This window comes from Scleropages formosus, chromosome 9, assembly GCF_900964775.1.
Source record: "Scleropages formosus chromosome 9, fSclFor1.1, whole genome shotgun sequence".
NCBI classification, from domain to species: Eukaryota; Metazoa; Chordata; class Actinopteri; order Osteoglossiformes; family Osteoglossidae; genus Scleropages; species Scleropages formosus.
The window spans coordinates 29135539-29162978 of NC_041814.1; the positions used below are offsets into that span (position 1 = coordinate 29135539).

Here is a 27440-nt window from a genome sequence, read left to right on the forward strand (position 1 = left end):
TTTCAGGTGTTGTTTCTGTTGTGGTCAATTCAGGTGTTGTTTCTGTTGTGGTCAGAGTTGTGGTCATTTCAGGTGTTGTCTCTGTTGTGGTCATTTCAGGTGTTGTTTCTGTTGTGGTCAGAGTTGTGGTCATTCCAGGTGTTGTTTCTGTTGTGGTCAATTCAGGTGTTGTTTCTGTTGTGGTCAGAGTTGTGGTCATTTCAGGTGTTGTCTCTGTTGTGCTCATTTCAGGTGTTGTTTCTGTTGTGGTCAGAGTTGTGGTCATTTCAGGTGTTGTCTCTGTTGTGCTCATTTCAGGTGTTGTTTCTGTTGTGGTCAGAGTTGTGGTCATTCCAGGTGTTGTCTCTGTTGTGCTCATTTCAGGTGTTGTTTCTGTTGTGGTCAGAGTTGTGGTCATTTCAGGGGTTGTCTCTGTTGTGGTCAGAGTTGTGGTCATTTCAGGGGTTGTTTCTGTTGTGCTCATTTCAGGTGTTGTTTCTGTTGTGGTCAATTCAGGTGTTGTTTCTGTTGTGCTCATTTCAGGTGTTGTTTCTGTTGTGGTCAGAGTTGTGGTCATTCCAGGTGTTGTTTCTGTTGTGGTCATTTCAGGTGTTGTCTCTGTTGTGGTCAGAGTTGTGGTCAATTCAGGTGTTGTTTCTGTTGTGGTCAGAGTTGTGGCCATTCCAGGTGTTGTTTCTGTTGTCGTCATTTCAGGTGTTGTTTCTGTTGTGGTCAATTCAGGTGTTGTTTCTGTTGTGGTCAGAGTTGTGGTCATTTCAGGTGTTGTCTCTGTTGTGGTCATTTCAGGTGTTGTTTCTGTTGTGGTCAATTCAGGTGTTGTTTCTGTTGTGGTCAGAGTTGTGGTCATTTCAGGTGTTGTCTCTGTTGTGGTCAGAGTTGTGGTCATTTCAGGTGTTGTCTCTGTTGTGCTCATTTCAGGTGTTGTCTCTGTTGTGCTCATTTCAGGTGTTGTTTCTGTTGTGGTCAGAGTTGTGGTCATTCCAGGTGTTGTTTCTGTTGTGGTCAATTCAGGTGTTGTTTCTGTTGTGGTCAATTCAGGTGTTGTTTCTGTTGTGGTCAGAGTTGTGGTCATTTCAGGTGTTGTCTCTGTTGTGCTCATTTCAGGTGTTGTTTCTGTTGTGGTCAGAGTTGTGGTCATTCCAGGTGTTGTTTCTGTTGTGGTCATTTCAGGTGTTGTTTCTGTTGTGGTCAGAGTTGTGGTCATTTCAGGTGTTGTCTCTGTTGTGGTCATTTCAGGTGTTGTCTCTGTTGTGGTCAGAGTTGTGGTCATTTCAGGTGTTGTCTCTGTTGTGGTCATTTCAGGTGTTGTTTCTGTTGTGGTCAGAGTTGTGGTCATTTCAGGTGTTGTTTCTGTTGTGGTCAGAGTTGTGGTCATTTCAGGTGTTGTCTCTGTTGTGCTCATTTCAGGTGTTGTTTCTGTTGTGGTCAGAGTTGTGGTCATTCCAGGTGTTGTTTCTGTTGTGGTCATTTCAGGTGTTGTTTCTGTTGTGGTCAGAGTTGTGGTCATTTCAGGTGTTGTCTCTGTTGTGGTCATTTCAGGTGTTGTCTCTGTTGTGGTCAGAGTTGTGGTCATTTCAGGTGTTGTCTCTGTTGTGGTCATTTCAGGTGTTGTTTCTGTTGTGGTCAGAGTTGTGGTCATTTCAGGTGTTGTCTCTGTTGTGGTCAGAGTTGTGGTCATTTCAGGTGTTGTCTCTGTTGTGCTCATTTCAGGTGTTGTTTCTGTTGTGGTCAGAGTTGTGGTCATTCCAGGTGTTGTCTCTGTTGTGCTCATTTCAGGTGTTGTTTCTGTTGTGGTCAGAGTTGTGGTCATTTCAGGTGTTGTTTCTGTTGTGGTCAATTCAGGTGTTGTTTCTGTTGTGGTCAGAGTTGTGGTCATTCCAGGTGTTGTTTCTGTTGTGGTCAATTCAGGTGTTGTTTCTGTTGTGGTCAATTCAGGTGTTGTTTCTGTTGTGGTCAGAGTTGTGGTCATTTCAGGTGTTGTCTCTGTTGTGCTCATTTCAGGTGTTGTTTCTGTTGTGGTCAGAGTTGTGGTCATTCCAGGTGTTGTTTGTGTTGTGGTCAATTCAGGTGTTGTTTCTGTTGTGGTCAATTCAGGTGTTGTTTCTGTTGTGGTCAGAGTTGTGGTCATTTCAGGTGTTGTCTCTGTTGTGGTCATTTCAGGTGTTGTTTCTGTTGTGGTCAGAGTTGTGGTCATTTCAGGTGTTGTTTCTGTTGTGGTCAGAGTTGTGGTCATTTCAGGTGTTGTCTCTGTTGTGGTCATTTCAGGTGTTGTTTCTGTTGTGGTCAATTCAGGTGTTGTTTCTGTTGTGCTCAGAGTTGTGGTCATTTCAGGTGTTGTCTCTGTTGTGGTCAGAGTTGTGGTCATTTCAGGTGTTGTCTCTGTTGTGCTCATTTCAGGTGTTGTTTCTGTTGTGGTCAGAGTTGTGGTCATTCCAGGTGTTGTCTCTGTTGTGCTCATTTCAGGTGTTGTTTCTGTTGTGGTCAGAGTTGTGGTCATTTCAGGTGTTGTTTCTGTTGTGGTCAATTCAGGTGTTGTTTCTGTTGTGGTCAATTCAGGTGTTGTTTCTGTTGTGGTCAGAGTTGTGGTCATTTCAGGTGTTGTCTCTGTTGTGCTCATTTCAGGTGTTGTCTCTGTTGTGGTCAGAGTTGTGGTCATTTCAGGTGTTGTCTCTGTTGTGGTCATTTCAGGTGTTGTTTCTGTTGTGGTCAGAGTTGTGGTCATTTCAGGTGTTGTTTCTGTTGTGGTCAGAGTTGTGGTCATTTCAGGTGTTGTCTCTGTTGTGGTCATTTCAGGTGTTGTTTCTGTTGTGGTCAATTCAGGTGTTGTTTCTGTTGTGGTCAGAGTTGTGGTCATTTCAGGTGTTGTCTCTGTTGTGGTCAGAGTTGTGGTCATTTCAGGTGTTGTCTCTGTTGTGCTCATTTCAGGTGTTGTTTCTGTTGTGGTCAGAGTTGTGGTCATTCCAGGTGTTGTCTCTGTTGTGCTCATTTCAGGTGTTGTTTCTGTTGTGGTCAGAGTTGTGGTCATTTCAGGTGTTGTTTCTGTTGTGGTCAATTCAGGTGTTGTTTCTGTTGTGGTCAGAGTTGTGGTCATTTCAGGTGTTGTCTCTGTTGTGCTCATTTCAGGTGTTGTTTCTGTTGTGGTCAGAGTTGTGGTCATTTCAGGTGTTGTCTCTGTTGTGCTCATTTCAGGTGTTGTTTCTGTTGTGGTCAGAGTTGTGGTCATTTCAGGTGTTGTCTCTGTTGTGGTCATTTCAGGTGTTGTCTCTGTTGTGGTCAGAGTTGTGGTCATTTCAGGTGTTGTCTCTGTTGTGCTCATTTCAGGTGTTGTTTCTGTTGTGGTCAGAGTTGTGGTCATTTCAGGTGTTGTCTCTGTTGTGCTCATTTCAGGTGTTGTTTCTGTTGTGGTCAGAGTTGTGGTCATTTCAGGTGTTGTCTCTGTTGTGCTCATTTCAGGTGTTGTTTCTGTTGTGCTCATTTCAGGTGTTGTTTCTGTTGTGGTCAGAGTTGTGGTCATTCCAGGTGTTGTTTCTGTTGTGGTCAATTCAGGTGTTGTTTCTGTTGTGGTCAGAGTTGTGCTCATTTCAGGTGTTGTCTCTGTTGTGCTCATTTCAGGTGTTGTTTCTGTTGTGGTCAGAGTTGTGGTCATTTCAGGTGTTGTCTCTGTTGTGCTCATTTCAGGTGTTGTTTCTGTTGTGGTCAGAGTTGTGGTCATTCCAGGTGTTGTCTCTGTTGTGCTCATTTCAGGTGTTGTTTCTGTTGTGGTCAGAGTTGTGGTCATTTCAGGTGTTGTCTCTGTTGTGCTCATTTCAGGTGTTGTTTCTGTTGTGCTCATTTCAGGTGTTGTTTCTGTTGTGGTCAGAGTTGTGGTCATTTCAGGTGTTGTCTCTGTTGTGCTCATTCAGGTGTTGTTTCTGTTGTGGTCAGAGTTGTGGTCATTTCAGGTGTTGTCTCTGTTGTGCTCATTTCAGGTGTTGTTTCTGTTGTGGTCAGAGTTGTGGTCATTTCAGGTGTTGTCTCTGTTGTGGTCATTTCAGGTGTTGTCTCTGTTGTGGTCAGAGTTGTGGTCATTTCAGGTGTTGTCTCTGTTGTGCTCATTTCAGGTGTTGTCTCTGTTGTGCTCATTTCAGGTGTTGTTTCTGTTGTGGTCAGAGTTGTGGTCATTTCAGGTGTTGTTTCTGTTGTGGTCAATTCAGGTGTTGTTTCTGTTGTGGTCAATTCAGGTGTTGTTTCTGTTGTGGTCAGAGTTGTGGTCATTTCAGGTGTTGTCTCTGTTGTGCTCATTTCAGGTGTTGTTTCTGTTGTGGTCAGAGTTGTGGTCATTTCAGGTGTTGTCTCTGTTGTGCTCATTTCAGGTGTTGTTTCTGTTGTGCTCAGAGTTGTGGTCATTTCAGGTGTTGTCTCTGTTGTGCTCATTTCAGGTGTTGTTTCTGTTGTGGTCATTTCAGGTGTTGTCTCTGTTGTGGTCATTTCAGGTGTTGTTTCTGTTGTGGTCAGAGTTGTGATCATTTCAGGTGTTGTTTCTGTTGTGGTCATTTCAGGTGTTGTTTCTGTTGTGGTCAGAGTTGTGGTCATTTCAGGTGTTGTCTCTGTTGTGCTCATTTCAGGTGTTGTTTCTGTTGTGGTCAATTCAGGTGTTGTTTCTGTTGTGCTCATTTCAGGTGTTGTTTCTGTTGTGGTCAGAGTTGTGGTCATTCCAGGTGTTGTTTGTGTTGTGGTCAATTCAGGTGTTGTTTCTGTTGTGGTCAATTCAGGTGTTGTTTCTGTTGTGGTCAGAGTTGTGGTCATTTCAGGTGTTGCCTCTGTTGTGCTCATTTCAGGTGTTGTTTCTGTTGTGGTCAGAGTTGTGGTCATTCCAGGTGTTGTTTCTGTTGTGGTCAATTCAGGTGCTGTTCCTGTTGTGGTCAGAGTTGTGGTCATTTCAGGGGTTGTCTCTGTTGTGGTCAGAGTTGTGGTCATTTCAGGGGTTGTTTCTGTTGTGCTCATTTCAGGTGTTGTTTCTGTTGTGGTCAATTCAGGTGTTGTTTCTGTTGTGCTCATTTCAGGTGTTGTTTCTGTTGTGGTCAGAGTTGTGGTCATTTCAGGTGTTGTCTCTGTTGTGCTCATTTCAGGTGTTGTTTCTGTTGTGGTCAGAGTTGTGGTCATTTCAGGTGTTGTCTCTGTTGTGCTCATTTCAGGTGTTGTTTCTGTTGTGCTCATTTCAGGTGTTGTTTCTGTTGTGGTCAGAGTTGTGGTCATTCCAGGTGTTGTTTCTGTTGTGGTCAATTCAGGTGTTGTTTCTGTTGTGGTCAGAGTTGTGCTCATTTCAGGTGTTGTCTCTGTTGTGCTCATTTCAGGTGTTGTTTCTGTTGTGGTCAGAGTTGTGGTCATTTCAGGTGTTGTCTCTGTTGTGCTCATTTCAGGTGTTGTTTCTGTTGTGGTCAGAGTTGTGGTCATTCCAGGTGTTGTCTCTGTTGTGCTCATTTCAGGTGTTGTTTCTGTTGTGGTCAGAGTTGTGGTCATTTCAGGTGTTGTCTCTGTTGTGCTCATTTCAGGTGTTGTTTCTGTTGTGCTCATTTCAGGTGTTGTTTCTGTTGTGGTCAGAGTTGTGGTCATTTCAGGTGTTGTCTCTGTTGTGCTCATTTCAGGTGTTGTTTCTGTTGTGGTCAGAGTTGTGGTCATTTCAGGTGTTGTCTCTGTTGTGCTCATTTCAGGTGTTGTTTCTGTTGTGGTCAGAGTTGTGGTCATTTCAGGTGTTGTCTCTGTTGTGGTCATTTCAGGTGTTGTCTCTGTTGTGGTCAGAGTTGTGGTCATTTCAGGTGTTGTCTCTGTTGTGCTCATTTCAGGTGTTGTCTCTGTTGTGCTCATTTCAGGTGTTGTTTCTGTTGTGGTCAGAGTTGTGGTCATTTCAGGTGTTGTCTCTGTTGTGCTCATTTCAGGTGTTGTTTCTGTTGTGGTCAGAGTTGTGGTCATTTCAGGTGTTGTCTCTGTTGTGCTCATTTCAGGTGTTGTTTCTGTTGTGGTCAGAGTTGTGCTCATTCCAGGTGTTGTTTCTGTTGTGGTCAATTCAGGTGCTGTTTCTGTTGTGGTCAGAGTTGTGCTCATTTCAGGTGTTGTCTCTGTTGTGCTCATTTCAGGTGTTGTTTCTGTTGTGGTCAATTCAGGTGTTGTTTCTGTTGTGGTCAGAGTTGTGGTCATTTCAGGTGTTGTCTCTGTTGTGCTCATTTCAGGTGTTGTTTCTGTTGTGGTCAGAGTTGTGGTCATTTCAGGTGTTGTCTCTGTTGTAGTCAGAGTTGTGGTCATTTCAGGGGTTGTTTCTGTTGTGGTCAGAGTTGTGCTCATTTTAGTTGTTGTTTCTGTTGTGGTCATTTCAGGTGTTGTTTCTGTTGTGGTCAGAGTTGTGGTCATTTCAGGTGTTGTCTCTGTTGTGGTCATTCCAGGTGTTGTTTCTGTTGTGGTCAATTCAGGTGTTGTTTCTGTTGTGGTCAGAGTTGTGGTCATTTCAGGTGTTGTCTCTGTTGTGGTCATTTCAGGTGTTGTTTCTGTTGTGGTCAGAGTTGTGGTCATTTCAGGTGTTGTCTCTGTTGTTCTCATTTCAGGTGTTGTTTCTGTTGTGGTCAATTCAGGTGTTGTTTCTGTTGTGCTCATTTCAGGTGTTGTTTCTGTTGTGGTCAGAGTTGTGGTCATTTCAGGTGTTGTCTCTGTTGTGCTCATTTCAGGTGTTGTTTCTGTTGTGCTCATTTCAGGTGTTGTTTCTGTTGTGGTCAGAGTTGTGGTCAATTCAGGTGCTCTTTCTGTTGTGGTCAGAGTTGTGGTCATTTCAGGTGTTGTCTCTGTTGTGGTCATTCCAGGTGTTGTTTCTGTTGTGGTCATTTCAGGTGTTGTTTCTGTTGTGGTCAGAGTTGTGATCATTTCAGGTGTTGTTTCTGTTGTGGTCAATTCAGGTGTTGTTTCTGTTGTGGTCAATTCAGGTGTTGTTTCTGTTGTGGTCAGAGTTGTGGTCATTTCAGGTGTTGTCTCTGTTGTGCTCATTTCAGGTGTTGTTTCTGTTGTGCTCATTTCAGGTGTTGTTTCTGTTGTGGTCAGAGTTGTGGTCATTTCAGGTGTTGTCTCTGTTGTGCTCATTTCAGGTGTTGTTTCTGTTGTGCTCATTTCAGGTGTTGTTTCTGTTGTGGTCAGAGTTGTGGTCATTCCAGGTGTTGTCTCTGTTGTGCTCATTTCAGGTGTTGTTTCTGTTGTGGTCAGAGTTGTGGTCATTTCAGGTGTTGTTTCTGTTGTGGTCAATTCAGGTGTTGTTTCTGTTGTGGTCAATTCAGGTGTTGTTTCTGTTGTGGTCAGAGTTGTGGTCATTTCAGGTGTTGTCTCTGTTGTGGTCATTTCAGGTGTTGTTTCTGTTGTGGTCAGAGTTGTGCTCATTCCAGGTGTTGTTTCTGTTGTGGTCAATTCAGGTGCTGTTTCTGTTGTGGTCAGAGTTGTGGTCATTTCAGGGGTTGTCTCTGTTGTGGTCAGAGTTGTGGTCATTTCAGGGGTTGTTTCTGTTGTGCTCATTTCAGGTGTTGTTTCTGTTGTGGTCAATTCAGGTGTTGTTTCTGTTGTGCTCATTTCAGGTGTTGTTTCTGTTGTGGTCAGAGTTGTGGTCATTTCAGGTGTTGTCTCTGTTGTGCTCATTTCAGGTGTTGTTTCTGTTGTGGTCAGAGTTGTGGTCATTTCAGGTGTTGTCTCTGTTGTGCTCATTTCAGGTGTTGTTTCTGTTGTGCTCATTTCAGGTGTTGTCTCTGTTGTGGTCAGAGTTGTGGTCATTCCAGGTGTTGTTTCTGTTGTGCTCATTTCAGGTGTTGTTTCTGTTGTGGTCAGAGTTGTGGTCATTTCAGGTGTTGTCTCTGTTGTGCTCATTTCAGGTGTTGTTTCTGTTGTGGTCAGAGTTGTGGTCATTCCAGGTGTTGTCTCTGTTGTGCTCATTTCAGGTGTTGTTTCTGTTGTGGTCAGAGTTGTGGTCATTTCAGGGGTTGTCTCTGTTGTGCTCATTTCAGGTGTTGTCTCTGTTGTGCTCATTTCAGGTGTTGTTTCTGTTGTGCTCATTTCAGGTGTTGTTTCTGTTGTGGTCAGAGTTGTGGTCATTTCAGGTGTTGTCTCTGTTGTGGTCAGAGTTGTGGTCATTTCAGGTGTTGTCTCTGTTGTGCTCATTTCAGGTGTTGTTTCTGTTGTGCTCATTTCAGGTGTTGTTTCTGTTGTGGTCAGAGTTGTGGTCATTTGAGGTGTTGTCTCTGTTGTGCTCATTTCAGGTGTTGTTTCTGTTGTGCTCATTTCAGGTGTTGTTTCTGTTGTGGTCAGAGTTGTGGTCATTTCAGGTGTTGTCTCTGTTGTGCTCATTTCAGGTGTTGTTTCTGTTGTGCTCATTTCAGGTGTTGTTTCTGTTGTGGTCAGAGTTGTGGTCATTTCAGGTGTTGTCTCTGTTGTGCTCATTTCAGGTGTTGTTTCTGTTGTGGTCAGAGTTGTGGTCATTTCAGGTGTTGTCTCTGTTGTGCTCATTTCAGGTGTTGTTTCTGTTGTGCTCATTTCAGGTGTTGTTTCTGTTGTGGTCAGAGTTGTGGTCATTTGAGGTGTTGTCTCTGTTGTGCTCATTTCAGGTGTTGTTTCTGTTGTGGTCAGAGTTGTGGTCATTTGAGGTGTTGTCTCTGTTGTGCTCATTTCAGGTGTTGTTTCTGTTGTGGTCAATTCAGGTGTTGTTTCTGTTGTGCTCATTTCAGGTGTTGTTTCTGTTGTGGTCAGAGTTGTGGTCATTTCAGGTGTTGTCTCTGTTGTGCTCATTTCAGGTGTTGTTTCTGTTGTGGTCAATTCAGGTGTTGTCTCTGTTGTGGTCAGAGTTGTGGTCATTCCAGGTGTTGTTTCTGTTGTGGTCAATTCAGGTGTTGTTTCTGTTGTGGTCAGAGTTGTGGTCATTTCAGGTGTTGTCTCTGTTGTGCTCATTTCAGGTGTTGTTTCTGTTGTGGTCAGAGTTGTGGTCATTCCAGGTGTTGTCTCTGTTGTGCTCATTTCAGGTGTTGTTTCTGTTGTGGTCAGAGTTGTGGTCATTTCAGGGGTTGTCTCTGTTGTGCTCATTTCAGGTGTTGTCTCTGTTGTGCTCATTTCAGGTGTTGTTTCTGTTGTGGTCAGAGTTGTGGTCATTCCAGGTGTTGTCTCTGTTGTGCTCATTTCAGGTGTTGTTTCTGTTGTGGTCAGAGTTGTGGTCATTTCAGGGGTTGTCTCTGTTGTGCTCATTTCAGGTGTTGTCTCTGTTGTGCTCATTTCAGGTGTTGTTTCTGTTGTGCTCATTTCAGGTGTTGTTTCTGTTGTGGTCAGAGTTGTGGTCATTTCAGGTGTTGTTTCTGTTGTGGTCAGAGTTGTGGTCATTTCAGGTGTTGTCTCTGTTGTGCTCATTTCAGGTGTTGTCTCTGTTGTGCTCATTTCAGGTGTTGTTTCTGTTGTGGTCAGAGTTGTGGTCATTTCAGGTGTTGTCTCTGTTGTGCTCATTTCAGGTGTTGTTTCTGTTGTGCTCATTTCAGGTGTTGTTTCTGTTGTGCTCATTTCAGGTGTTGTTTCTGTTGTGGTCAGAGTTGTGGTCATTTCAGGTGTTGTTTCTGTTGTGCTCATTTCAGGTGTTGTTTCTGTTGTGGTCAGAGTTGTGGTCATTTCAGGTGTTGTCTCTGTTGTGCTCATTTCAGGTGTTGTTTCTGTTGTGGTCAGAGTTGTGGTCATTTCAGGTGTTGTCTCTGTTGTGCTCATTTCAGGTGTTGTTTCTGTTGTGCTCATTTCAGGTGTTGTTTCTGTTGTGGTCAGAGTTGTGGTCATTTGAGGTGTTGTCTCTGTTGTGCTCATTTCAGGTGTTGTTTCTGTTGTGGTCAGAGTTGTGGTCATTTCAGGTGTTGTCTCTGTTGTGGTCAGAGTTGTGGTCATTTCAGGGGTTGTCTCTGTTGTGGTCAGAGTTGTGGTCATTTCAGGGGTTGTTTCTGTTGTGCTCATTTCAGGTGTTGTTTCTGTTGTGGTCAATTCAGGTGTTGTTTCTGTTGTGCTCATTTCAGGTGTTGTTTCTGTTGTGGTCAGAGTTGTGGTCATTTCAGGTGTTGTCTCTGTTGTGCTCATTTCAGGTGTTGTTTCTGTTGTGGTCAGAGTTGTGGTCATTTCAGGTGTTGTCTCTGTTGTGCTCATTTCAGGTGTTGTTTCTGTTGTGGTCGGAGTTGTGGTCGTTTCAGTTGTTGTGAGGGTCGATGTTGGTTCTGTCGTGGTTGGACTTGAGGTCGTCTCAGGTGTCGTTGGGGTCAATGTCGTTTCTGTTGTGGTCGTTTCTGTTGTGGTCGTCTCTGTTGTGGTTGTTTCAGTTGTTGTGGGGATGGTCGTTGTTTCTGTTGTGGTCGTTTCAGTTGTTGTGGGGATGGTCGTTGTTTCTGTTGTGGTCGTTTCTGTTGGGGTTGGAGTTGTGGTTGTTCCAGTTGTTGTTTCTGTTGTGGTCGTCTCTGTTGTGGTCGGAGTTGTGGTTGTTCCAGTTGTTGTGGGGATTGTCGTTGTTTCTGTTGTGGTCATTTCAGTTGTTGTGGGGATGGTCGTTGTTTCTGTTGTGGTCGTTTCTGTTGGGGTTGGAGTTGTGGTTGTTCCAGTTGTTGTTTCTGTTGTTGTCCTCTCTGTTGTGGTCGGAGTTGTGGTTGTTTCAGTTGTTGTGGGGATGGTCGTTGTTTCTGTTGTGGTCGTTTCAGTTGTTGTGGGGATGGTTGTTGTTTCTGTTGTGGTCGTTTCAGTTGTGGTCGGAGTTGTGGTCGTTTCAGTTGTTGTGAGGGTCGATGTTGGTTCTGTCGTGGTTGGACTTGAGGTCGTCTCAGGTGTCGTTGGGGTCAATGTCGTTTCTGTTGTGGTCGTTTCTGTTGTGGTCGTTTCTGTTGTGGTCGTTTCAGTTGTTGTGGGGATTGTCGTTGTTTCTGTTGTGGTCGTTTCAGTTGTTGTGGGGATGGTCGTTGTTTCTGTTGTGGTCGTTTCAGTTGTTGTGGGGATGGTCGTTGTTTCTGTTGTGGTCGTTTCCGTTGGGGTTGGAGTTGTGGCTGTTCCAGTTGTTGAAAGTGTCGATGTCGTTTCTCTCGTGGTTGGACTTGAGGTCGTCTTAGTTGTTGTTTCTCTTGTGGTTGTCGGAATTGTGGTCGTTTCAGCTGTTGTGGGGGTGGTTGTTGTTTCTGTTGTGGTCATCTCTCTTGTGGTGGAAGTTGTGGTCGTTTCAGTTGTTGAAGACGTCGATGTCGTTTCTCTTGTGGTTAGACTTGAAATTGTCTCAGGTGTTGTTGGGGTCAATGTCGTTTCTGTTGTGGTCGTTTCTGTTGTGGTCGTTTCAGTCGTTGTGGGAATGGTCGTTGTTTCTGTTGTGGTCGTTTCAGTTGTTGTGGGGATGGTCGTTGTTTCTGTTGTGGTCGTCTCTGTTGTGGTCGGAGTTGTGGTCGTTTCAGTTGTTGTGAGGGTCGATGTTGGTTCTGTTGTGGTTGGACTTGGGGTCGTCTCAGTTGTTGTTTCTGTTGTCGTCATCTCTGTTGTGGTCGTTTCAGTTGTTGTGAGGGTCGATGTTGGTTCTGTTGTGGTTGGACTTGGGGTCGTCTCAGTTGTTGTTTCTGTTGTCGTCATCTCTGTTGTGGTCGTTTCAGTTGTTGTGAGGGTTGATGTTGGTTCTGTCGTGGTTTGACTTGGGGTCGTCTCAGTTGTTGTTTCTCTTGTGGTCGTCGGAATTGTGGTCGTTTCAGCTGTTGTGGGGGTGGTTGTTGTTTCTGTTGTGGTCATCTCTGTTGTGGTGGAAGTTGTGGTCATTTCAATTGATGAAGGGGTTGATGCCGTTTCTGTCGTGGTTGGAGTTGTGGTCGTTTCTGTTGATGTTTCTGTTGTGGTTGGACTTGGGGTTGTTTCAGGTTTTGTTTCTGTTGTGGTCGTTTCAGTTGGGGGGATTGTTATCGTTTCAGTTGTGGTCCTCTCTGTTGTGGTGGAAGTTGTGGATGTTTCAGTTATTGGGGGGGTCGTCGTTGTGTCTGTTGTGGAGGAGGTGGTCAATGTTGTTTCAGTTGGGACCACTGTGGTTGTTTCCATAATTGTGGTCATGTACATTGTGTTGGGATTTGCAGTTGTGGTCTGTTCTGTCGCCAAGGTTGTCTGTTCTGAGACAGGTGTTGACATCAGGTAAGAAGCAATGTATTCAGTATATGAACCACCTGAGCACAATGAACTGCTGTATAGACATGAACACATCATTTGAATCATAAAGACGGAAAATTACGATTTGACCAGATTTAACCGTTATTATCCAGGACATAGAAAGCTGAGGTCATTTTGTAACATTTGCTTTGTAAATCAAACTTGTTCATTTTACCCCAGATGTCACACCTTATTTAGCTATAACTGCAATGGCAGTGACAGACCTCTGACCTTTGCTCTCTTTACTAATGTTCTTATACCTGTTGTCAGCGGTCCTGTTGTGGTTGTAGTCAGGTGAGGTATGGTCGTAGTTGATTCTTCTGTGCTTATAGTTTGCTCTGCTGTGGTCGCAGTTGGTTCTTGTGTGGTTGTAGTTTGCGCTGCAGTGGTCCCAGTTGGTTCTTGTGTGCTTGTAGTTTGCTCTGCTGTGGTTGCAGCTGGTTCTTGTGTGGTTGTAGTTTGCTCTGCTGTGGTTGCACTTGTTTCTTGTGTGGTTGTAGTTTTCTCTGCTGTGGTTGCACTTGTTTCTTGTGTGGTTGTAGTTTGCTCTGCTGTGGTCGCAGTTGGTTCTTGTGTGGTTGTAGTTTGCTCTGCAGTGGTCGCAGCTGGTTCTTGTGTGGTTGTTGTTTGCTGTGCTGTGGTCGCAGTTGGTTCTTGTGTGGCTGTTGTTTGCTGTGCTGTGGTCGCAGTTGGTTCTTGTGTGGTTGTAGTTTGCTCTGCAGTGGTCGCAGCTGGTTCTTGTGTGGTTGTTGTTTGCTGTGCTGTGGTCGCAGTTGGTTCTTGTGTGGCTGTTGTTTGCTGTGCTGTGGTCGCAGTTGGTTCTTGTGTGGTTGTAGTTTGCTCTGCAGTGGTCGCAGTTGGTTCTTGTGTGGTTGTAATTTGCTCTGCAGTGGTCGCAGTTGGTTCTTGTGTGGTTGTAGTTTGCTCTGCAGTGGTCGCAGTTGGTTCTTGTGTGGTTGTAATTTGCTCTGCAGTGGTCGCAGTTGGTTCTTGTGCGGTTGTAGTTTGCTCTGCAGTGGTCGCAGTTGGTTCTTGTGTGGTTGTAATTTGCTCTGCAGTGGTCGCAGTTGGTTCTTGTGTGGTTGTAGTTTGCTCTGCAGTGGTCGTGCTCAGTTCCAGTGTGATCGTAGTCTGTCCTCGAACCGTGCACAGGAACAAAAGGAGGACAGTGAGCCTGGTGAAGCTGTCCATGATGGTGACTTAAATCTCCGTGCAGCAGTGAAGGTCTCCGTCAGGTCCTCCTATTTATGTCAAAGATGCTTCTCCACTCTCACTGGAGGAGCCTGGGCTGCTTTATGGTGATTGGTTCTCTTTTCGCAAACCCCCGCCCCTTTTCTACTCATTAGCCAGTAAGATGCTGGAGAGATGGGACGGTGCCTTTCCTTAACAAGGAGAACAATACAATGGATGGAATGTAATTGAAATTGACGTGCTGAACTATTTTATTTGGAATGGAATTATAGAATGTATGTCAGAGGCATAAAAAGAAAAATGTAAAAGTAAAGTGTGTGCAGTTGCGAAGTGTCATGTCCGTAGGGAGGAAGAGAGGCGACAGACCCAATTGCAGGTGCACAGTTTATTAGGTAGTGTTGGCAGACAAGGAGCAGGAGAAATAGAGTAGTCAAGGAACAGGCAGAAGGTCACCGAGGAGCAAACGTTGAACTGGGGAAAATCCAAAGCCGTGGTCCAGAAACAAAGCCGTAGTTCGGGATACCAGGGAGACGTAGGGGGGAGTGCAGGGAAATGAGGAAAGAGGGACATGGGAGAAATCGCAAGAGCTTGCTGGTGTGGAGGTTCAAGGGTACTCAAATGAGGTTCTGCGATCTAAGGTCTTCGGTGCAGCCTTTTTATGCCCTTTCTCCTTGATCTTGGTGCGGGGACGTGGGTGCGACACAAAGATAGGATTTTGTCTCTTGCATGAGCATCTGCTTTTCAAACTTGAACCAAGATCCTGTTGAACACAAGGCTGTTTCTTAGCTCATATTGTAATTGTAGATCAAATGTTAAAGAGAATATTGAAGAGAACAGATCATAAACATAGCACGCTGGGGAGGGACAAACCCGAGTAACTTAGTAACTCTGACCAGCCGTACCGGTTTCAGTTAAGGGTATTTATTTCTGTCTTCACTGTCTTGTTTAGACACCTACAGCAACGTGTTCAGACAGCGGAAAAGTGAAAAGACGTCTGAAAATCCACAAATTATCAAACCTCTTTCATATGTGTTCATAGCTCTGGTTTAATTTTTCTTCTTCATTTACTGATTCACTATTCTGCATTCTCCCAATTTTTTATTATTTTCTTGAAATTGCTTTTTGTTTCACTTGTCCCACCTGTTACCGATAAACCGGTTGAGCTGCAAGTTACCAAGTTGCCTCGACTCCTGTGTTGTACAACACCTTTCAAAAGTATTCAGTCTCCAGACCAGTTCTCGGTTTTACCTAACAGTACATTTAATTTTTTCCTCTCTCACTATTCTCATTGAAAACATGAACTCAGAATTGTTTTAAGGTGATATTGCCATTTTTCAAAAATCCGAAATATGCTGTTTGCTTAAGTAGTCAACTCCAAAAAATGAACACTTTCTAGCTTTGCACACCACACAGGACTGATTTTTGACCCATTCTTCGCAGCAGACTTGCTCCAGGTTGTTCTGGTTGTTTTGATCAGGCTTGTGGAATGCAGTTTTCAAATTGTGCCACAAATTCTGAATGGGACTGAGATTAAGACTTTTACTGGGTCATTGCAAGACGTTTACCTCTTTCTTCTTGAGCTCTAGTCCATTGTTGCTTTGGCCTTGTGCTTGGTGGTGTTGTCCTGCAGAAAGGTAAACTTTTCTCGAGATCGGGTATTTTTTTGTGCAGGCTGAGGCAGGTTCATTTGCAGCATTTCCCTGGATTTTGTTACATCCATTATTTCTTCATTTTTAACAAGATTCTCAGTCCCTGCTGAGGTAAGCAACCCCACAGCATGATGCTACCACCACCATACTTCATTGTACTGATACTGAGTCTCCAGGCATGGTCATCTTGAGACATGTATAAGAGAACGTTACAAGTAAGCTCTTACAATAAGACCCGCCTAAAAGTATATTAAAGCTTGACAGAATTTATTATTCTTAACTATAGTTCCCTGTAATATTATGGGGTTGCAGGTTTGGATAGGGTTATGCACATAGGGTAGTCTATTTCTTGAAAAGCTAAAAGACCTTTCCTTGAGATAGTTCAATGGTGAATCTTGGAACATCCGAAAAACTATTATTTCACAGGTAAAATTTAGAATGTCCTGCAAGGCTCAAAAGGAACACTGGACATGATTTTTGTTTTGGTTGGAACTCATCAGCAGTACATGCCTATCGTTCCAAGAATATGGATTGAACATTATGCCGTATGTTGTCAGACAGGAAGATTCAGTAGGTGATGCCTCATTGCTAAATGAACAGCCGCAAGTTCAGAGATCATACCACAAACTGGTCATGAAAATGAATGGAGGCATAAAAATATGTATTGATGATGATCTTTCTAAGACTGAGATCCTCTACCTCCATGCAAGTCCATCGGACTATCGGGAATTCCCTGTCAGATTGGACAGTTCACTCATGTCCTCAGCTTCATCACCGAAGAGCTTGTAATTGATTCCGGCCTTTGCTTCTCTTAGCTCACTGAAGCCATAATACAGTCCTACAGATAAGAACTGTGTAACTCTAACAGTATTCACCCATATCTCACAAAACACCACAGAGCTCTTGATCCAGGCCATGGTGATATACTGCCTGACCTCCACCATCAAGCCTGAGCGAATAGGATGAGTTATGTTCAACACTTATCACCACTTGTTATCTCTGTCTGTTGGCTTCTGGTAGTTACCTATATCAAGTTTGAGATTCTCATAATGACCTACAAGACTGTCAAAGAATGTACATCCTGATAACTGATCATCCCCTACAGTTCAGCAGAGCACTATACACTTATGTCTTCAGCTGCTCAGTGGTCCCTCGCACAAGAGGTTAAAAACTGAAAGTCAGTAAGTTCTTGGATTTTCTTCTGATGGTGGATAGTGGCACCAGCTCCCTCAATCCGTCACAACCACTGAATTCCTTCCAGCATCAAAGAAGGGCCTAAAAAGCACATCTATTTCAGACTCTGTTCTCTCCTAGTCTTGTAACAACTCCATAAATTTTCATTACACCACTGTCATGACTTCTCTGCCCTGAAAACAAGATGAGTGGGATCCAGGTGTTGACTTCAGCTTGTTGGTAGTTCCACTTCCCTTATGAACGTTATTTGTCTACACCAATTCATGGAACTTCCTTTTGGATTCCATAGGGCCCCTGCCATGTTAAAATTTTTCAAAATGTGTAACTGCGGGGGTACAGTTCCTGGGTTTCTTCTTGGAAGGGGAACATACACTGGGGTACGTTGTCTGCAACAATCTTTAGGTAGGTGTTACATGTCAAAGTAACATCCACATGAATACCAGAACCCAAGGTTTCCCAGCAGAACATTGCCCAGAGCATCACACTGCCTCTGCTGGCTTGCCTTTTTCCCGTAATGCATCCTGCTGCTATCTCTTCTTCAGGTAAACAACACACACGCACCCGGCTGTCCACATGATCTAAAAGAAAATGTGATTCATCAGACCAGGCCACCTCCCTCCATTGTTCCATGATCCAGTTCTGACGCTCATGTGCCCATTGTAGGCACTTTTGGCAGTGTACAAGGGTTACCAAGGACACTCTGACCAGTTTGCGGCTACGCAACCCCATATGCAGCAAGCTGCGATGCACTGTGTGTTCTGACACCTTTTATCATGGCCAGCATTAAGGTTTTAAGCAATTTGTGCTACAGCAGCTCTCCGGTGGGATCGCACTACCCACGCGCATCAGTGAGCCTTGGGCGCCCATAACCCTGACACCGATTCACCGGTTGTCCTTCCTTGGATCACTTTTGGACGGCACTAACCACTGCATACTTAGAAAACCCCACAAGACCTGCCGTTTTGGAGATGCCCTGACCCAGTTGTCTAGCCATCACAATTTGGCGCTTGTCAAAGTCGCTCAGATCCTTACGCTTGACCATTTTTTCCTGCTTCCAACACATCAATTTCAAGAACTGGCTGTTCATTTTCTGCCTAATAGATCTCATCCCTTGACAGGTGTCACTGTAACGACATGATCAATGTTATTCACTGCACTTACCAGTGGTTTTAACGTTTTGACTGATGGGTGTACAAAGGAAGGGGAGGTGCGGTGGCACAGCAGGTTTGGCCGGGTCCTCCTCTCTGATGGATCTGAGGTTTGAGCCCTGCTTGGGATGCCTTGCAATGGACTGGCGTCCCGCCCCGGGTGTGTCCTCTCCCCCTCCAGCTTTGCACCCTGTGTTGCTGGGTTTTGCCCTGACCTGCCGCGACCCTACTCGAGTCAATGGTTTCAGCCAGTGTGTACAAAGGAAGTGGTGTTATTGAAATTATTTCTATTGTTTATTCCCAACTTTGTGGAAACCACTTGCCTCCTGATAAACTTTTGATAAAACGGGGCAAAGCAGTGCAAGGCTGGATTCACGGAGATGAAGGCCTGACATCAGTCTGCATTATATTTTTGCTTGCGTTTGTGTTTCGGATGGGCACAATGATCATTCCATGGTAATACCATGGTCAGTCGTTTGCATGCTGGTCCTCGTTCAGTAGATAGAAGGGGAGAAATGACTCATGCTATTCATCTGTAGAGAGTTTGCTTCTTGGCAAATGAGGCACAACACCATATAGAAGGTGTGTCTTGCTGTCAAATGGGCTGTCCTCACCTTTGGGTGCGATTTCCTTTTCTTAGAATTTCTAGGGAAATTATTCTTCCACCACCGACCTCTCCAAAGGTTGAGTGTCGTGACAGATGCCAACAGGGCAATATCTTCCTTCAGTATCTGCCTCTTAACATTCTGAACCTGCAAGTGGCTATGGCCATCCTATGTATTCTCCCACAGGATGGGGGTGTTGCTCATGATGTTTTCAGTTGTAGTTTCTGACTTCCAAGTTATCACACTCTATTTGAATCACAGCAAAGGAAGTCTTTTGTCAGTAATTTTTTCACATCATTTCTCACTCAGCATTCCCATTTCAGAGAGCACATGAATAACTGAACCACCCGGTTCTTCGCATTACAATGCCACAGTGCAGAATTTTTATTTCCTGTAAGAAGAAATAACTTGATTTGTTCCTCAACGAAATAGTAGGACATATGCATTGTCATGAAATCGGTATGTAGGTGTGTCATAGTAATGTGCTGATATATGATCTTTATTCAAGACTGAAGACGTTAAAGAGCACAACTTTGAAGTGTTCACAGAGAATCCCTGCACGGCAATGTCCGTCACTTTGAATGTTGCCGTCATCTGTCTGGCCCAAACCCAAACACACCTAGATTTGTTCAAGTAAAATCTATTACTGTTCAGGACATTTTAAAATATACCATGCATCAGGTGCATGAGAACAAACTGCTGCACTATTTACTATCCTTATGTTGAGCAGGTTTATTTTTGCTTCTTTATCCATTTTGCGGCTTTTAGAATAAACTTCATAACTCAATTTAGCCTTCTGTTTTTACACTTTGGCTAAGTGTGTCTTTCCTTGCGCTTAGCTTTCTGTTTTCTAATCTGTATAATGACACTTCACTTTTCACTAGCTGTATTTATTCTTAAAATCTCAAGACGTCCCATGCAATGACTCTGTTTTGCTAGACTGAGTAAAGATTCACTGATTGGGTTCTATGACCACTCAGACATTCAACTACAGCCATGTCCAGGTGGTGGGTATGTGGTCAGAGAAATTATTTCCCTCCTTCATTAAAAAAAAAAACAACATTATTATGTGCTTTTGCTTCTTGAATCAACTTTCTTGATTTCTTGTTGAAAGCAGAACCCTGAGTGGACATGAGACAAGCGTTACATCTGGAGACCTAACAGCGACAAAGCTCCGTCCCCTCTCATTTTCAACAGAGGACCTCACTCTTGCACAGTTTCTTCAGCCTCTCTGTGATGTTTGAGACATTCCACCACCCCATTGAGAACTACTTTTGGATAGATTAAGGAATGAGTTCTTGTCAGCCCCAGATATACAGGAATGCCTCCTGAACACTACAAATGCACACTTTCTGGCTGCCAGTTTAATCATCTCACGGTTCCGCACTGGTATTAAGAGTATCTACCAAGTTGGTATATAAATAAGCGAATCATCTTTTTTTAAACATCAAACACTGTAGGCTGCCTTAGCCCGAGTCTGGCTATCGAAAACAAAATACTATTTACTGATGATCTCGATGATTGATGAATATTGAATATTGATATTCATGAATATTATTTACTCATCTCTCAACCTGCCACAACCCCATCTGCCAGCGCATCGGCGACACCTGCTGCTCCCTGATGGGATAGCAGATAAAAGGCAACGCCGATGGGTCCTCAATGCAGAGCCTCGGTTTAAGCGACCGCTGCCTCCCTATTGGCCTACGTTCACTGAAACTCACTCTGGATTAGCGGCCTTCTGCCTGCCCTCGTCTCGACTCCGATTTCCGTCTCGTCCTCTCAACAACGTTCGCCGATCGTCTGACCCTTGTCTGTCCATCGACTGTTCTCTCGCCTGCTCCCTGTTTTACAAATAAAAGGAAAATGCAATCTGCACTTAAATCCATCACCTTCCTGAGCCCCGTCGCAATGACACAAGCTCATGTATGGCGTAAATGTTCGTGCCCCGTAACTTTTAGGTGATCGGGATTTGTCTATCCTAAGTTTTATGCGCCTACTCGAATGAATGAATGAATGAATGAATGAATGAGCTTTATTGCTAAGTATGTTTACACATACAAGGAACTCATCTTGGTGACAGAAACTTCCACAGCACAGACAGAATGACAGTATAAGTAGAGTAGGCTAATAAAAGATAATAAAAAATATATAGAGTATAAAATACACAATACAAAATAGACACTAGACATTATATGTTTGTACAAGTATGATATATACAATGCAAGGGAAAGTAAATAAGAGATATGATGTGAAAAATAAATGTCATGTGCCATCAACTCGGGTTCGAGTCTTGGTGACTCGATAGACCAATGAATTAAAAATGGCTCGGTTTTGTACTAGTCTGATGAGATCCTCGAGCGTCCGCCCTGACAGTGTCATCGTTGTAATCGCATCGATCCATCTGATTGGTGGTCTTCCTCTGTGCCTTGTACCCTCGATCTTTCCAGTCATGACACCCTTCTCCAGTGATCTTTCTCTTCGAACCATACGACCGAAATATGACACACACATCTTCATCAATTGCGCTTCAAGCGGCATTTCCCATTTGATTTCCTCCATGATTGACTTGTTGGTTCGTCTCGCTGTCTATGGCACACGCAGAATTCTCCTCCAACACCACATTTCAAATGAATCAATTTTTCTTCGGTCACGTTTACGGATAATTCAGCTTTCACAACCATACTTGAAAACTGAGAATACGAGAGTCTGAGCTAGCCTTATCTTTGTCTGCAGTCTGATGTCCTTGCTTTTGAAGATTCTCCCTAGCAACTTCATGGTTGACTTGCCCAATGCCAAACGACGTAATATTTGCTGAGTGCTGGTCGAATCAGTGTTCACAAGTGCTCCCAAAAGAGTCATACTAGAAACGATCTCAGTTTCTTCTCTATCAAGCTCGAATTTATCAATGTTTTCAGTTGACACGATCTTGGTTTTCTTCATGTTCAGTTTTAATCCCATCCTTCGACTTTCTTCCCTGAGTTTCTTCAACAAACGCTCCATGTCTTCCTTTGATTCAGTCAGCAATGTTGTGTCATCGGCATACCTCAGACCGTTTATCGGTCTTCCACCTATACATATTCCAATGTTATCTGCTTCTAAGGTAGCTTTTTGAAATATGGTTTCAGCATACAGATTGAATAAATATGGTGATAAAATGCAACCCTCTCGTACACCTTTCCGGACTGAAAACCAGCTTGTGTTCCCATATTCTGTTTGAACCGTAGCTTGTTGACCGTCATAGAGATTTCTTATTAACTGAACAATGTGATTCGGTATTCCCATTTGCGGCAGAGCCGACCAAAGTTTTTATGATCAACACAGTCAAAAGCCTTGCTGTAGTCGATGAAGCAAAGGTAGACACACACATTTTCAGAACCGCATGTCCCATATGGGGTCGCGGGGAACCGGAGCCTACCTGGCAACACAGGGCGTAAGGCCGGAGGGGAGGGGACACACCCAGGACAGGACACCAGTCCATCGCAAGGCACCCCAAGCAGGATTCGAACCCCAGACCCACCGGAGAGCAGGACCTGGTCTAACCCACTGCGCCCCCGCGAAGGTAGACAAGTTTCTGCTATTCCTTGCTCTTTTCTAGTATCCATCGAATGTCAGCAATAATATCTCTTGTTCCTCTTCCCTTCCTGAATCCTGCTTGAGTTTCTGGTAACTCTCTGTCTACGTATGGCTGCAAGCGCCGCTGGATTATCTTTAGCAAGATCTTACTAGCATGAGAAATAAGAGCGATTTTCCAGTAGTTGCTGCATTGCTTGGCGTCTCCTTACTTGTAAATCGGTATAAAAACAGATCTTTTTCAGTCCGTTGGCTACTTTGTGAAAAATAAATATAATTATAAATAGCGTTGTTTATTGTACTGGTTTACTCTCTAGGGGGGATTTAGGTGTTCATGAGGTAGATGGCCTGAGGAAAGAAACTTCTTGTGCCTGGCTGTCCTGGTGCTCAGTGTTCTGTAGCGCTGGCTAGATGGCAAAGGTTCGAAGAGGAAGTGACCTGGACATGAGGGGTCTAGAATGATTTTGCTAGCCCTTTTACTGACTCTGGACAAGTGCAGTTCTCTGAGAGCTGGGGGGGGGGGGGGGGGGGTGTGCCGATGATTCTTCCAGTCTGAACTATCTGCTGTAGTCTTCTGATGTCTGATTTCGTAGCTGAGCCGAACCAGACAGTTATAGAGGTGCAAAGGACAGACTGGATGACTGCAGAGTAGAACTGCATCAGCAGCTCCTGTGGCAGGTTGAACTTCCTCAACTGGCGAAGGAAGTACAACCTCTGCTAGGTCTTCTTCACGATGGAGTCTATGTGGGGCTCCCACTTCAGGTCCTGTGAGATGGTGGTGCCCAGGAACCTGAATGACTCCACTGTTGCCACAGTGCTGTTCATGATGGTGAGTGGGGATAGTGCTGAGGTGTTTCTCCTAAAGTCCACAATCATCTCCACTGTTTTGAGCGTGTTCAGCTCCAGGTTGTTATGACTGCACCAGACAGCCAGCTCTTGGACCTCCTGTCTGTAAGCACACTCGTCACCATCCCGGATGAGGCCAATGAGTGTGGTGTCGTCTGCGAACTTCAGGAGCTGAACAGAGGTGGTCTTTTGTGGTGCAGTTGTTGGTGTACAGGTAGAAGAGCAGTGGGAAGAGCACACATCCCTGGGGGGTGCCAGTACTGATCATGCGAGTATTGGATGAGAATTTTCCCAGCCTCACTAGCTGCTGCCTGTCCGTTAGGAAGTTGGTGATCCACCGACAGATGGAGGTGGGCACAGAGAGTTGGGTTAATTTGGACAGGAGGAGGTGTGGGATGATGGTGTTGAAGTCCGAGCTGAAGTCCACAAACGGGATCCTCACATTAGTCCCTGGTTTGTCCAGATGTTGCAGGATGTAGTGCAGTCCCATGTTGACTGCATCATCCACAGACCTGTTTGCTCGATAAGCAAACTGTAGTGGGTCCAGCAAGGGTCCAGTGATGTCCTTCAGGTAGGCCAACACCTGTCTTTCAAATGCCTTCTTGACCACAGACGTTAGGGCAGCAGGCCTGTAGTCGTTCAGTCCTGTGATTTTGGGTTTCTTTGGGATGGGGATGATGGTGGAGCGTTTGAAGCAGGAAGGAACTTCGCACATCTCCAGTGATCTGTTGAAGATCTTTGTGAAGATAGGGGCCAGCTGGTCAGCACAGGTTTTTAGACAGGCTGGTGAAACACCGTCTGGGCCTGGTGCTTTCCTTGTCTTCTGTTTCCGGAAGACCCGACGCACCTCCTCTTTACAGACCCACAGTGTAGGAGGAGGGAAGAATGGGGTTGCTGGAGGTGTTGGTGGATGCATGGAGAGAAGGTCAGAATGGGTATGGGGTGTGAGACAGGGTTTTTCAAACCTGCAATAAAACTCATTCAAATCGTCGGCTAGTTGTTGAGTTGACACGGTGCCGGGGGGTGGTGTCTTGTAATTTGTGATGTCTTTCAGGCCTTTCCACACCGATGCAGGATCGTTGGCTGAAAACTGTTTCTTCAGCTTTTCAGAGTAGTTTCTCTTAGCCACTCTGATCTCTTTTGCCAGTGTGTTTTTGGCCTGTTTATACAAGACTCCGTCCCCGTTCTTGTAGGCGTCTTCTTTGGCCCGACGAAGCTGTCTGAGTTTTGCAGTGAACCACGGTTTGTCATTGTTGTATGTTAAACGAGTCCTGGTAGGGGTGCACATATCCTCACAGAAACTGACATATGATGTTACATAGTCTGTGAGCTCATCCAGATCACTAGCAGCAGCCTCAAAAACACTCCAATCGGTGCACTCGAAGCAGGCTTGTAAGTCCTGCTCTGCTTCCTCAGTCCATCTTTTAAGAGTCCTTATTACAGGTTTAGCTGATTTCAGTTTCCGCCTGTAGGTCGGTATAAGATGAACCAGGCAGTGATCAGAGAGTCCCAAAGCTGCCCGTGGGACAGAGTGATATGCATCTTTTATTGTGGTGTAACAGTGGTCCATTATATTACTGTCTCTGGTAGGAGATGTAACGTGTTGTCTGTATTTTGGCAGCTCACGGGTGAGATTCGCTTTATTCAAGTCCCCGAAAATGATTATAACAGAGTCCGGGTGTTGTTGCTCTGTGTCTGTGATCTGATCGAGCGATGAACATCGGTGCATCAAGTGGAAAGTAACAGACTAGATTTACTTAAGAATCACATGTCTGCAACTGTGTCTCTTTCTGAAAATGTAATGTACAAATTGTATTTTCTCTGAGATGTACGTCGCTTTGGATATTAGCATCTGCGAAAAGAATAAATGTAAATGCAAGTGATGCTCCACATTGATTTCTATTTTCTAACAATACGATACCCCCTTGTGGCATCACAATGTATAGCATAGTGTATGGGTAACAGGTCAACCCTATGTCTTGGCTGGGTTATTTTATTTACTTTCTACAGTAATCTCTTAGTAAATATGTGGTAAATGTCAGAAACAGCATCAAGAACGATTTGGTGTACTTTATTAGCCATTTTACCACTTCATTTCTGTGGTATGACTGCACTGGCAACTATCTCAGTATAATATACTTTGAAGTATGGCTTGTTCTTTTGTGTTGTAATTATTATTATTTTGTTTCTAAACCTTTGCCTCATCGCAAAACATGAATATGATGAGATGTACTGCTGTTATATATCAGTTACAGATGGTCCTTGGTTTAGCATGGGATTCCATTTCAATAATCCCATTGTGAGTTGATTTTGTCCTAGTTCACAAATTTCCTTGTACTACATTATATGAACCATAAAGATATAAAAACAGTTAACTTGCATGAATGTCGTATTGTATAACAGGGCTTTGTCATATTTTTTCACTAATTCGGATATTAAAATAATAGTAACGTACTTACTTTCAACAACCACTTGTCTTGGTCAGGTTTGTGGCACTCTGGAGCCTATCCTGGAGTCACTTGGAGCAGGATAGGATGCCAGTCACACGTGCACACATTCACACACCATGGGCAAATTAGAGAGTTCAATTCACAGACAAGGAGAGAACATGCCAAGTCCACACAGACTGAGCGAGATTCAAACCAACACCCAAATAGCCACTGTGAGGCAGTAGTGCGGTAGTGCACAAGCAGGCCAGCAATAGTAATACAGAGTAGTAATACTATAAATACCATACAGTATTAGAATTATATTTTTATGCTGCACTGTTATTTTGCTTTCATTTGTAAATCAGTTGCGTTCCACTTGTTCATTTTAGCAACGCCAGAATGCTCTTTTTTGCTTCTGAGTGTTTTTTTAAGGTAAAAGTAACTCAAAAAGGATCACAGATGGATAGTTTTGTAAAGAATACAAAATCTCTGCTACACACCCAAACACTGACTGAGACCCAAACAATCAGAAATGTGGTGTCATGCTGCAGTGCGGGAAACCAGTGTTATTTTTCAGCAGGTGGAGCGGTCGGTGTTAGGGGTTACAACCAAACACCATTCCTCAAAAATAATATAAGGTCAACGGGACATTGACCCCTGCCTTGACTGTGGGTTCGAGTGTAGGTCTGAATTCAGCTCAGTCTGTTTGTAAGCTGCATGTTTTCCTGGAGCTGGTATGGGTTTCCCCCATGGCGCAAACCTGTATTTCAGGTAAACCTGTGACTCTAAACAACCTCGTGCGTACGAGGGGATGTTATGTTTTTCTCCTGTGTAAATGGGTGAATAATTTTAGGGGATTTACAGTAGTGTGTCTGGCATTGTATGACACCATTTTAAAGACATGGCCTTGGATCGGAACCCACTGGGTAAACCGAGAAGAGGAAGGCCACTCCTCACATGGAGACGAAGCCTGCAGACAGAGCTACGGAAGATCAAGATGTTCTGCGGAGAGGCAAAGCAGGAAGCCCAGGACAGAGACCGATAGAGACATGCAGTAAAGGTCCTATGCTCTGACCGGAGAGAGGAGGAGTAAAGAGAAAGATTTTAAAAATAACCAGCTAAATGCAAGATAATAATCATTGGGAGGCACTATTGTGCAGGATATCCCTTTGATTTGAGCTCTGTGAGCTGGCAGATTGGACTGTCCTGGCAGGGATGGGGATAAAGTGATGGACAGCATCCTCCACTGCCCATCACTGCCATGCTACAGAGGGTTAATTAATGAAGACCATGATGTTTCTCTATCTCAAAAAAAAATATTACTAGGAAGGTGATCAGGAATTGTGGATATCCTGATAAAGTTTAATAGAGCTACTCATGTGATGAACATTGGTTCATATGGTGGAAAGAAACAAATTAAGTGCACTTAAGAATCACACGTCTGCATCTAAGTGTCTCGTTCTGCTAATGTAATGAACACATTGTATTTTCTATGAGGTGTACAGTATACAAGAGAAGTGAGTACACCCCTGTGCAATGCATTTACATTTATTCATTTAGCAGACGCTTTTGTCCAAAGCGATGTACATCTCAGCAAAAGTACAATTTATGCATTACATTAAGAGAAAGAGACACAGCTGCAGACATGAAAGTCTCAAGCAAACCTAGTTTGTTACCTACCATTTGCTGCACCAAGGTTCATTGTTCAAGTAGGTGCATAAAACACAGGATAGACAAATCCCGATACCCTCCTACCAATTTTTTTTTTTTTAAAAAAGCATTATAAGATACACAAGGAAACAAAAACAATGCCAGAGTAGTGGCTGAATAAAAGCTTTATCTGGTAATGCTCATGAAGTTACGGTGCATGAATATTTACATCGTACATGAGCTGGAGAGATATCACTTAACTGTCAAATGATTCAAAATTGTATCACCTCTCAATAATTGTATTATTTCTAAATTGAACAGTAGGGTATTTGCTCTTATGTAAAATTTAAAAGAGTTTAAATTTACTATATTAAAAATACAAGCCCCACAATAGGAACTCAATGCAACAAAAGTCAGTATACCTTTCATTAGTGAGATTCAAAATTTTAATTTTTTTTCAATACTTGGTATGTCCAGCTTTATTTTTGATGACAGACTCAGTCCTCCTCGGCATGGAAGATAACAGTGTTGCACAAATATCTGGAGAGTTGTTCTGCCATTCTTCAGAGACAATTTTTTTCAGCTGCTCTTTGCTTTAGGAGTTGTGTTACTCTACCGTTCTCTTTAAAATACCCCAGATGTGTTCTACTGGATTCAAGTCCGACAGCATACTTGGCTAAGTCATAGGCTTCACCTCACTTTTTCTTTTTTAGAAACTCTTACCTGATTTTGGCAGTGTGCTTTGGATTGTTATCGTGCCAGAATATTCCTCTTCTGCCAAGTTTCTGGAGACAGGGATTTACTTTTTCAGCCAGTATTTTGGTATATCCACAGGCATTCATGGTGCCATCTTTAAATGTCATCTCCCCAACACCTTTTGCACTCATGCAGCCCCATATCATGACACTCCCACCCTTGTGCTTCAGTGTCGAGACTATGCATTCACTGTGGTAGTCCTAGCCAGGTTCATGCCAAACGTGCTGGACC

The 27440-nt window shown here is 44.0% G+C and overlaps 1 protein-coding gene across 1 annotated transcript; it reads right to left on the reverse strand.

Moving 5' to 3' along the window:
- Positions 1–238: 238 nt before the first annotated feature.
- On the reverse strand, positions 239–4311 carry LOC114911287 (integumentary mucin A.1-like; the record flags this gene model as incomplete). The annotated part of the gene is made up of 2 exons (XM_029254862.1): positions 239–286; positions 4174–4311. Coding segments are annotated over 2 exons (186 nt in total), but the record flags the coding sequence as incomplete, so codon positions are not given.
- Positions 4312–27440: the final 23129 nt, after the last annotated feature.